Source organism: Halyomorpha halys, unplaced genomic scaffold, assembly GCF_000696795.3.
Source record: "Halyomorpha halys isolate HHAL.00 unplaced genomic scaffold, Hhal_1.1 Scaffold2588.1, whole genome shotgun sequence".
Taxonomy (NCBI): domain Eukaryota; kingdom Metazoa; phylum Arthropoda; class Insecta; order Hemiptera; family Pentatomidae; genus Halyomorpha; species Halyomorpha halys.
Window position 1 is genome coordinate 28561 of NW_027116116.1, and position 11296 is coordinate 39856.

General features: G+C 39.0%; 1 protein-coding gene across 1 annotated transcript in view; it reads left to right on the top strand.

Annotated features, from left to right (window-relative positions):
* Positions 1-11296, top strand: part of LOC106691638 (meckelin) — a gene marked incomplete at both ends in the record, with an annotated part of 47442 nt that overhangs the window by 24743 nt on the left and 11403 nt on the right. Inside the window, 1 exon segment of the mRNA XM_067052990.1 lies at positions 10961-11063. Within this exon segment, the coding sequence (XP_066909091.1) occupies positions 10961-11063 (103 nt within the window).

The window sequence follows — 11296 nt, forward strand, 5'->3', positions numbered from 1 at the left end:
AACGATAGCATGTTTCCACTCCGTTGGGAAATATCTGAGGCGAGAGCAGGAGTTATATATGTTAAGGAGAAACATTTGGGCTTTTCTGGGGAGCTGTTTGAGTATGTTGTCCTTTCCTGTGGACTTGTTTCCCTTTGTTTTCCTCAGTGTTGCAGTCAGGTCTTTATATGTTGAGAAAATGGTGTTTTGTGTGTTTTCGGTCTGGGGTTGGTGATGGTATACAGAGACGGTGCGTGCATTGTCACGTTGTAGGTAGTAGTCAGATAGAACGTCTGTCTGATCTGCGGGAGTGAGTTGCTCGTCGCCTCGATGGAGTTTCACCGATTTCGATTTGGTGTTAAGACTTCGGACTAGTTTCCAGAAGTTTTTGGGATCGTAGTGTGTACGGCGTAGTTGTTCATGGCATAGGGACGTTTTACACTGTGACATAAGGGATATTATTTGTCTTGTGAGACTGTTTATGATCGGTATGTAGGATAGTCCTGTACCAGCAGTTTTTGATGTTTTATGAGAGTGAGTATGTGTTGGGGTGGTGTCCGTAGGTGTATTGGTGTGGGTGTGAATGTGGGTATTGATGTGTTTGCAGAGTCTCGTATGGTTTGTTGTAGAATGTGGGTATTGATGTGTTTGCAGAGTCTCGTATGGTTTGTTGTAGAATGTCAGTGGCCATACTTATGTCTTGTGGTGAGTTGAGTGTTGTAATGTTGGGTATGTTGTCGTATACGTGTGTTTTGTAGAGTTTCCAGTCGGCTTGTCGAATATAATATAATTCGATATAATATAATATATATTCGATATAATATAATATAGTCGAATATAATTCTGTCCGCATAAGAGGAGGGGTCTGATTTTTTTGTTGAGGTTGAGGAGCCTCTTGGGTGTTTGTAGTGGAGGGCCTAATGGTTTCCCTCTTGGCTTGAAAGATTTTGATCTTGTCAGCCCTTTTTGTACATTTTGTATATGAGGATACATGATCCTCGTCACAGTGAATGCACTTTGGTGGGGTGCTTCTTGGGCATTCCTTTATGGGGTGGTTTTCCCCGCAGCGGACGCAGATTCTCATTCTGCCGCAGTAATTTTGGGGCCAAATTCCTGTCAATTATAACATTGCTTGGGGCCACCGATGTTTCTCATTTTTTCACATGAGTATATCATATGGTCTATGGGACCCACTTTTTTAATATCTTCTAGTGTGGTATTGTGTTCGGTTGTGACGATAATATGCGTCAAATCTGTTTTTTGCCCGGCGGCATTTGTCTTTTGCATTCTATGCAATTGACGTAAGCCAGGAAGGCGTTCCGAGAATGCTTCAGTAATTCAATCTAAAGGGTGATTAAGGTCAAACCCTTTGATGATGAATTTTTCAAGAGGTTTGGTACCCCGTGGAGCGTAAGTATAGTAATATACGTTTTCTATGACCTCTAGATAACGAAGGACTTTGTCGTAGTCTTGTTTATTGTTGGTTAAAATTTTGTTTTCCTCTTTTGAGGAACGGATGCTAAAATTTATAATGCTAGCTTGTTTAAAGGCATCCCGTAATTGTACCGCCGATACCGGTGAATTAATTACTATAGGTGGTGGTCTAACTTGTTTTGTAGTTGTGCTTGTGTTTGTTGTGGTGCTTGTAGTGGGTGTGTGTGTATGTTATGTGTAATATTGGTCTCAGAGAGTCCGTCGAATGAATTATTGAGTTTTGTTTCTGGTTGGGGTCGAGGATCAACCCGGGTAGTAATGTTTGGCTCTATAAAGCCTTGCTCATCAAGGATCGTGATGCGACGTCTCTTACAACGCCTAGGGGGGTTGGGAGATGTCTGTTTTGTTTGGTCTGTATTGTGATCGACAACCATTGCAGTTGGATTCGTCATGTTAGAAATAAAATAAAAACTTAAAAAACTTAGGCTTAAATAAAAGATAAACTTGATATATGGTATTTAAAAACTAGGTCTAAAATAATAGATTTAAAAACTTTTAAAAGAAACTGTTTACTCACGCGCCCTCACATGGTGAGGGGAAGCTAAAAAACCCAAGTGGCAATGACTCAGAAGTTTTCAGAAAAACCGTTGGAGACGTCAGTAGCAAGACAGTAGACTAGCAGGAACAACCTTACGCTTCCAATGGCAGGCACTGACTGAGTATGAACCCCCTGAACAAATTCTATTCAATCATATATATAAGACACTGCAAACTCATGTGCTGCTCTCTGTTGGCAGAGTTGACCAACTGCCATTATTTTGAAAATGAGAGAAGCGAATAGACGCTCCACCATCTTTACTTTTACTAGTTGTTTTTCTACTCTGAATCCCTTCAGCCAAATGGAGTAGAAGAGACCAGGGATCTGCTGGCCCTCCGGGAGGCAGAGAGAAGAATGGCCCTGCAAAATTAACAACAGTACTATCATCTCACAACTACAGCAAGAAGAAATGTAAGCATTGTATGTAATAGCTTAATGTATATTGAATAGTCTATAGTTCAACCTATGTAAATTTCAATAGCGTTTAAATATATTTTTTGTCACATTATACAGTCCACTCAGTAAACATCAGAACCAGTGTTATAATCATCAATAACTGCTTTACCCCAGACTGCCGTCATTAAACAAGTGGTTCTCTGGGCCAGATTTATTTCATAACAAATGTTTTATTTATTTTTTTTATTAATGAAAAAATCAGTCATTTATCATTAAACATATGTCCGGAATAATCTAAATTTAACTTTAATCGTTAGAATTAGGTTGGACATATATTAGTAATACCATTCATTTTTACCAGATGTTAAATTTATTTAATCATTTAATTTAAATAAAATACATTGATAACATAATTGATTATTTATTCCACCAAATCATTTACTTTACAATTGTTGTATTTATTTTATTGTTCATGTATAAGTTCATTTTATAGTGTAAATAATGTAATGGTTCGTCTTTAACTGCAAATTAATGTTTAAACAGAACAGAAATTTTACAAATACATTTATTTTTTTTTTTTATGACAGGTTAGTTTACAGGCCTTACCAAAGAGGTCAGATTGTACTCGGTTGCACACAGAAAATAATCACCCTAAACCTTATGAGTTTAGTCCCTAATACGAAAATCATTAAACCTACTCTTTTATTAAACCTCAGACTGAAGAACCTCCAAGGGGATACCAACAAACTCGAGCCCCTGTCAAGAGCTCACCTAAATACCAAACCGTGACATTGCTCAATGAGGCAGAACACTACCACCACGCGCAAAAGCTCCAACCTCTTCTGCATTCAATGCACAAAAACCTGGAGTGTGTCTGTTCTGTCAGACCAACCATCTGTTGCCTTACTACTTTCAATTTAGCAACCTCCAGCAGCAAGAATGACTAACATTCGTTAAAAGTATTAAATGCTGCCATAATTGTCTACGCAGTGGACATGCTGCTTCTGCATGTAAGTCCAGGTGGAGATGCAGATTCTGCAAGGGGAATCATCATGGTCTAATACATGGTGATGAATCCATTTCAGCTAAAGATCACACCTTTGTAAAACAGGATTCCTCTCAGTGCAATGTATCAGAAACATTCTGTTTGCCACAGTCTAGCTCTACATTATTGATGAACAAGGCCAATTGATTCCTGCAAGGGCAGTTTTAGATTAAGGAAGTCAACAAACCTTCATTACTCGGTCTTTGGCATCCAAAATAGGCACCGAAATTGATGAATACCAAGGCTGCGTTACTGGACTTCAGTATTTATCAGTTTCAACCCTATCCGGCTCCGTGTCATGTTATATGAGGTCACTGTACGACCCAGATATTTTCGCTACGGAAGCACTTGTAGTTGAAACTATTGCCCCACCTTTGCCCAACGTACCTCTTCCTAAAGGATTGGTGAGAAAATTTTCCCAACATAAACTTGCCCACAAACACTTTCATTTGCCCGGCAATGTAGCCATGCTCATTGGGATGGAGCTTTACCCAATGCTAATCTTGGGAACTCCCTTCAAGGCAGGCATAAGCGAACTTTACCTGCAGCCAACGTTATTTGCACTGGTTGTAGTGGGAAGAGTAAACATCAAACCGTTCTCTCATGGCATCTCACTTTTCAGTGAATCCCTAAGCGATCAGCGATCAAGAGAAAAGGTTTCTCATAGGACTAAAGATTATTATCAGTCCTCAAATTCTATGAATGGTGAAGTTCAACCACAAAGAAAACAGTCAATGCAGAGTGACAGAGAACATCACTGTCAACAATCACAAAAGTTGACATTCATTCTTGATTCACGCATGTCATCTCTTGAATTACATAATAGTGGTCATTTTACTGAAGACCAACAAAGACACATCTATAATAGTCCTCTTTTCAGTGATCAGAGATTAAGATCAGCTAAAGGTCTTCGTGAATGACCTACTTCGTCACAAACTTGTTCAGACCTTTCATCACGGTACCATCCTCCTCAAGTACTAACAATAAACGACCTACTTCTTGTAGCTGTTTTACTGAAAGTTCAAAACTTATTTGTCTTCGATGGTGCTGCATCAACATCATATCCTGTGGGGTCCACAAATACTACATCAGCAGTTTATGTAGCAGTGAACACTACTTCTGCTTTACCCGTCATTGATATAACAAGTACTTCAAAAACTCCTTCAATGCCTGGGGCTTCAAATACTATTACTACACCATCAGTTTTGAGAAATTCTAGTACCACTAGTTCCTCTCTTTTTACATCATCTAACACAATAACATCTCCATCATGTTTTCACTCAAGAATTTGTCGGGTTTGTCTGGTCTTAGGCGGTTCTCCAGCCTGATATGCACTTTACAGAAGGCACCACGACAAGGCGTATTCATTAATAGGTAAGAAAGGAAGGCCGTGCCATGGGATGAGCCCTGGACACTGACGAGGTAGAGGAGATCTAGGTGAGAGAGTCTGAGGTAGAGTAACAGTTCTAGTTGCCGAGATGAAGCGGACGGACTAGAACTGTCAAGACAGGAACCAGCTTACTAGTTGCCGAGATGATGCGGACGGACCAGTAAGCTGATAAGGCTAGGTGCAGCTCTAGTTGCCAAGATGAAGCGGACGGAGCCTACTAAAAACCAACTCTAGTGAGAATAGATTGGCAATGAACTTCTCTATCTCAAGTAGAGTGTACGCCACCAATGCTATGACTAGACCTGGAAAAAGGCTTGATTTAACGGATCAATCCCGGTGGCAATTAAAGGGCTCATGTGATCGGTTATCATTGAGGATTCACTCTTTTAACTGTACTTGAGATAGTTCCGTGGACTCTTTTTGCTCAATCTTTTTTTTTTTTATATAATTAACATTATTACACAATACATATATACATTTGTACAAGATATCGTATTTTTATAATAATAACATTATATACAATTGCTTAGCTTCTGTGACGCTTGTTGTGCTGGCCCCTGGCGGGTTACAGCGGCACTTCTTGCTTGCTGATTGCTACAAATTAATCAGGATAGTTCCATTTTTGGAACAACAGTTGCTCTTTCGTCCACATCATTTTTTGGATCTCCTGTCACCACAAGCTCCTCTTTTGGAAATGGGTCCTTAGAATCTAATTTTTGTGGCAATTACAGCTTTTTAACTTCTTGGACTGCTAATTCATTTTTTCATAAAGCAGTATGTAGCCCTACTCTGACTGTAAGTGTTTTTGGTTCAACTACCAATGTTGGTAAAATACATTCCAGCAAAGATATTTGCCAGAGATGTAAACGTCTTGTCCCTATTCACAACTTAGTAGGGAATGGATCATTTCCTCTCTTAAGGTACTTGTGACAGTGCTGTAGGGTCTTAACGATTGCCAAGAGTTCTCTCACAGTAGTTCTTTTTTGGTTTGGAGAGTGCCTTTGAGAAGTATTCGATCACTTTTTTCTCTCTCTTTTGGAACTGTGACAATACCCCTCAAATTCCAACATTGCTAGCATCAGTGTCCACAATCAACTGGCAGTCCTGTTCTGTATATGCTAAAAAAAAGCAGAACACAATGCTTCTTTAAGTCAGTCAAAGGCTTGTTACTCAAAATGTTGTTCCTTCTCAGTCAGTTGGTGAAGCGGTCGGGCTATGTCAGCAAATCCTTGGACGAACCTCCTATAGTACATACAGAGCCCAATGAAGCTTCTGACTTCATATTTGGGATCGGCCACGTCCTCACGGCTTTGGTTTTCTCAGGATCTGCTAGAATTCCTTCTGAGATAATGGTGTGTCCAAGGTACTGAACTTTCTTTTTGAACCGGTGGCATTTCTTTAGGCTGAGCTTGAGATTAGAATTGGACAGCTTCTGGGGTATTTCCTACAAATGTTTTACTTGTTCCTCGAATATCTTGCTGAAGATTATGATGTCATCCAGATAAATCAGGCATGTTTTCTTTATTTTTTTTGTTTTATAGTCCCTGTAAAATGGTTTCCATTAGACGCTCGAACGTAGCAGGCGCATTGCTGAGTCCAAATGCCATGACATTCAATTGCCACAAACTTGTTCCTGTCAAAAAAACTATCATCTTACAGTCTTATCTTACCAATACCCAATTTTCAAATCCAATGTGGAAAACTAATTTGATCTGACAAATGAGACCAGAGTTTCGTCTATTCGGGGCAATAGATAGCTGTCCTTGTTCATCATCTCATTGAGCTTCCTGTAGTCAATGCAGAATCTGGTGGAGCCATCCTTTTTCTTTACCAAAACAACTGGAGACACCTGGGGGCTACTAAAAGCTTCGATTACTCCCTTAGTTTCCATTTCTTTCAAAATCCTGTCAACCTACTGTTGTTTTGCGAAAAGAACCCTCCTAGGTGGCTGCTTGATGGCTGATGGTTGCCAGTATTAATTTTATAGTGAACCACATTCGTCCACCCCACTTCATTGTCTGAGCCCAAAAAGGCCAACTGGAATTCATTTAGCAGCACCTTTGCTTGTTTTCTTTGTTCATTTGATAAGGGTTCCACAGTTTCATCAACACATTTTTCCCTGACCTGCGGGCGTTGAGCATTTAAATGATCATGGTTGTTGTCCAGGATTGTTATCATCTGAACTTCTTCGCACCGTCTAACCACTGTCCCCTTCTTTAATTTTCAGTCAACTCTGCCGTGTTCAACAGTCTAGCCAGTATTTTCTTTGCCGTAGCTAAGAAAAGTGTCCGCCCCATCAAAATACCGTTATCATTCTCAAAAGCTGACTCTACTATTCCTATTACAAAGCTCTTTACCTCACCTTCTAACTAAATACCAATTGTGGTTTTGCTCCTTGCTGGAAGTAATAATTCTTCAGCCAATACAGCTCTTCTTATAACACCCACATCCTCTCTATTCCTTTTCATAACTAACTCCTCATCCCTAATCAACATAGTCCATTGGTTGAGGTCCAATAAAACTTTGTAGGTATCCATAAAATCCATTCATAGAATCACAGGATCGGCAATATCCACCAAAAACGTTTCCTGAATGAATTTGGAGCTACCGGCTTCAATATGTACTACTACTTCTCCGGAAATGTTCATAACATTGTCATTAGTTGTGGAGAGTTAGTACTCTTTATTCGACGTTTCCACTCTCAAATTTGGTACAAGGTTAGCGCTAATGATTGTATGGCTGGCTTCAGTATCAACAACTATTTAGCAAGATATTCCTGAAATTTTTACTTCAATAATCGGGCTGTTTCCCCACATTGAAATTGTGAAACTTCAGCTTTATTTTCGGGGCAAAAGATGATGGAGCCAGATTCTGCCCCTGGAAACTGGCTACTGTGAGTTTCCCTGGTTCTTGGGTATTAGATCGACCCGTTGTGGCAAACCTTACAGTCCTTCTTGAAATGGCCAGGTTCATCACAATTGTAGCACCTTCGTGGCCTTCTGAGAGGTGGGACATCTTGCTGGCTCTCCAAGGCCTCCAGCTTCTTTATTAATCTATCAAGTTTATTTCCTTAGCTGTTGGTATTGTTTCTGTCTTGATATTCCAGCTCCTGTCAAACTTGAGTCTGCCGCAGTTGTGGTCGATCCTTTTGCAAGCTTTTGTTGACTGTTTCAAACTCACTTAAGTTGATCGCACAAAAAGTTGAAGTCATTCTGGAGTTCCTCTGGTAGGCCCTGCAAAACATCTAGAGCCTAGGAATTTCATTTTTTCCTGGTCACTCTAACCATTTGTTGAGAATACTGCTTTAAACTGTCCCCGATATGTTGTACCAGGATGATTTCCCGTTGAATGTCGGAGGCTTGATTCTAGCTGAGGTTCTCGAGGAGTCTACAATTTTAAGAACCTTGATTTCTTGTCTCAAGGAGTCCACTTCACTTTTAAGCCTTTTAATATAACATTCTATTTCATCCCTATTGTCTTAGATGCACCCGTCTATAGTTTTTATTAATTTTGAGTCCAGATTACCAAGATGTTTTTCCAAATTACTGACCTGCATTTTCCAAATAGTTTTCGAGATTTTGAAATTTGGTTGTAAGAGTTTCTTTAACTTCATTCTGGCCAGCTTTCACTTCGTTGATTGTGGATTTTATTTCTTTAAGTGTTAAAAATGGCATAAACCTCTTCTTTCTACGAAGACACGTCTTTTTTTTCTAATCACTAACACTTCACTTAATATCTACTATGAATTACAACAAAAAAAATCTTTGTTTTGTTTTTCTCTTACCCATTTCAAATCCCACTTCTGGCACCAATTGTTGTGTGATACCTGGGCCAAGAAAAAAAAACGCAATGGACAAAAACAAAAATAATTTTATTTCATAGCAAAAGTAACCAAAATATTTTCAACAAGTCCACAATATTCACTAGTCTTTTTTTTTTTTTCTTTCACACTCACCTAAAGAAAAACATGGTTCCCAAATGGACCGATCAAATCGATCAGTTATCTATCGTTTCTCTACGAACGAGATAACCTCGTTACAATATATTTTTTGTCACAATATTGAGCCCACTCAGTAAGTATCAGAACCAGATCCATAATCATCAATAACTGCATACTCCAGCTTTACCCCAGACTGCAGTCATTGAACATTGGTACGGTGTAAAGGGTGATTGGCAAAAAGGCAGCTTTATATAATATTTCTCTACACCTATATTTGAGACACCAGGTCGTTCCTGCTGTATTATTGAGGCAGCTGTAGCGGAAAACAGTTTTACTTTTACTTCCTTTAGGTGGTTGGTAAAATTACACCTTTTTCCTAAAAGAACACCCAGAAACCTCACTTCCTGTGATGGTTTTATCATTTTCTTCCCCATCACCACCCTGGGAAGAGAGCCTCCCATTTTCCCCTTCTAGAACAGGAGTTAGGTCTTTTCATAGTTCAGGTAATGTTTTTTTTCAGGGCTCCATTTCTCTATAGTAACAGTTACCTTAGGTGCTTTCATTTCCAGGTGTACTCGTGACCTTGCCTCAATTCCCACACCAAAATCATCGACATATGTGGCTGTTGTATATCCTGCTGTTCGTAAATTTGCTAGTAGTGGATTCTTATTGATGTTCCATAATGAGAAACCCAGAATGGATCCTTGGGCATAACCGCATTGGATCAATCTCTTTATCCTTCTTGTTGGTAACTGGAAGAACACTGAATGTCTCTTCAAGAAAGATATGATGAGCATGTGTACATATCTTGGACAACGCACCCTTTTTAGTTCTTCCATTATTCCAGGCCACTATATACTGTCAAAAGCCCTAGCAACATCATAAAAGAGGACAACAAAATATTTAGAGGGGGAGTCGTCGCAGCCGTTAGGAGTTGATTGATAGCATCTAGGGTTGATATTCCTCTTCATCCCCCAAACTGATCTGGGGAGAGTTGGTCTATTACTACCTTTAGCTGTTGTGATATGAGGCTTTCCAGAACTTTACTCTTCATGTTTAAGAAGCATATTGGACAATAAGGTTTTGCAGTAATTTCTGCTATCCCTGGTTTTAGAATTGAAACCATTTCTACTTCCTTACAAATTCGAGGGAAGACACCTTCTTTCAAGCATTTGTTGTAGAAAGTGATCAAAAGGCTGATTATAGCTCTTCTGGCATTCTTTAGAATTGCAGCACTTATCATGTCTGGTCCCATCGCTTTTTCTGGCCGAAGTTTATAGAAGGCCATATCCACATCCAGTTCGTCCTATGGGGGAGTATATTCAATTGGAGGTACATCCATTTCAGTTCTGCATTGTATGGGGCCTACAGTATCACTAATTGAGTCATCCTTTGGGAAATATTTCAGGATTATGGCCTCCATAGCTTCTTCCACCATCTGGGCTGTGTCGCTGTTGTGTGTAAAGGAGGTGAAGGTATTCTTATTCCAATTCTTATTAAGGGCTCTTTGTTATGCAAGTTCCCAAGGGCTGGTGAATTCCTCAAAGTATTCGTGCTATGCATCTTCCTTTGCTTTCCTAATTTTATCTTTAAAATACTTATTCAGGTCAAAATACGCAGTTTTTAAGCCTTCTTTAGCACCAGCATTCTTTTCCCTCCAGAATCACCTCCTTGCTCGATATATTTGACACTTCAGGTTCACCAGCTGATGATTCCACCATGGTTATCCAGATTTTTGGACACTGTAGCCTCTTCAATTCCAGGCCACCTCATACTGTCTAAAGCACCTGCAAAACATCATAGAAATGACAAAATAATATTTAGAGGGAAGTCCTTTGTAGCCATTATGAGTTGGTTAATGGCATCTGTTGTTGATAGTCCCCTTTGTTCCTCCAACTTATCGTGAGAGAACTGGTCTATTACTCCTTTCCGCTGCTGGATTAGGCTTTCCAGAACTTTGCCCATTTCGTTTCAGCGGCATATCGGACAGGCATATTGGACGATATGATTTTGCAGTAACCTGTAGTATGGTTTTCTGCCTCAGACGATTACTAAAGCACATACAAAATAAAAGTTCTTTTAAATAAATTAGAATTAAAGTGTTATTTAAAACTGTCATACATTCTTGTACTTCATGTGGTTGTGGTAATATCCTTTTTTTTACATATTTTTATAAAGGCCTTGAAAGATTTGGACTATGAAGTGAGAGAAAAATCATTTGTTGAAGCTCTTTTGGACATTGAACTGTGTGATGTAAAAAATAATGGAACTCTATATAATGGTATGTGCACAATTTATATACATGATTTATATATAAGTAATTAAATATATAATTAAAATTCAATAAAAGTAAAATTTCTGTTTTCATTATAATAAAATAAATACATGTTTAATTGGATTTAATGAGATTGCACATGATCCCTGCAAAGTCTCGGGGGTTTTAATCATTTTCTGTTTGTTGGATAGCCACTATCTCAAGACATCTGAAGTTCTACTTCTATATCATTATATATA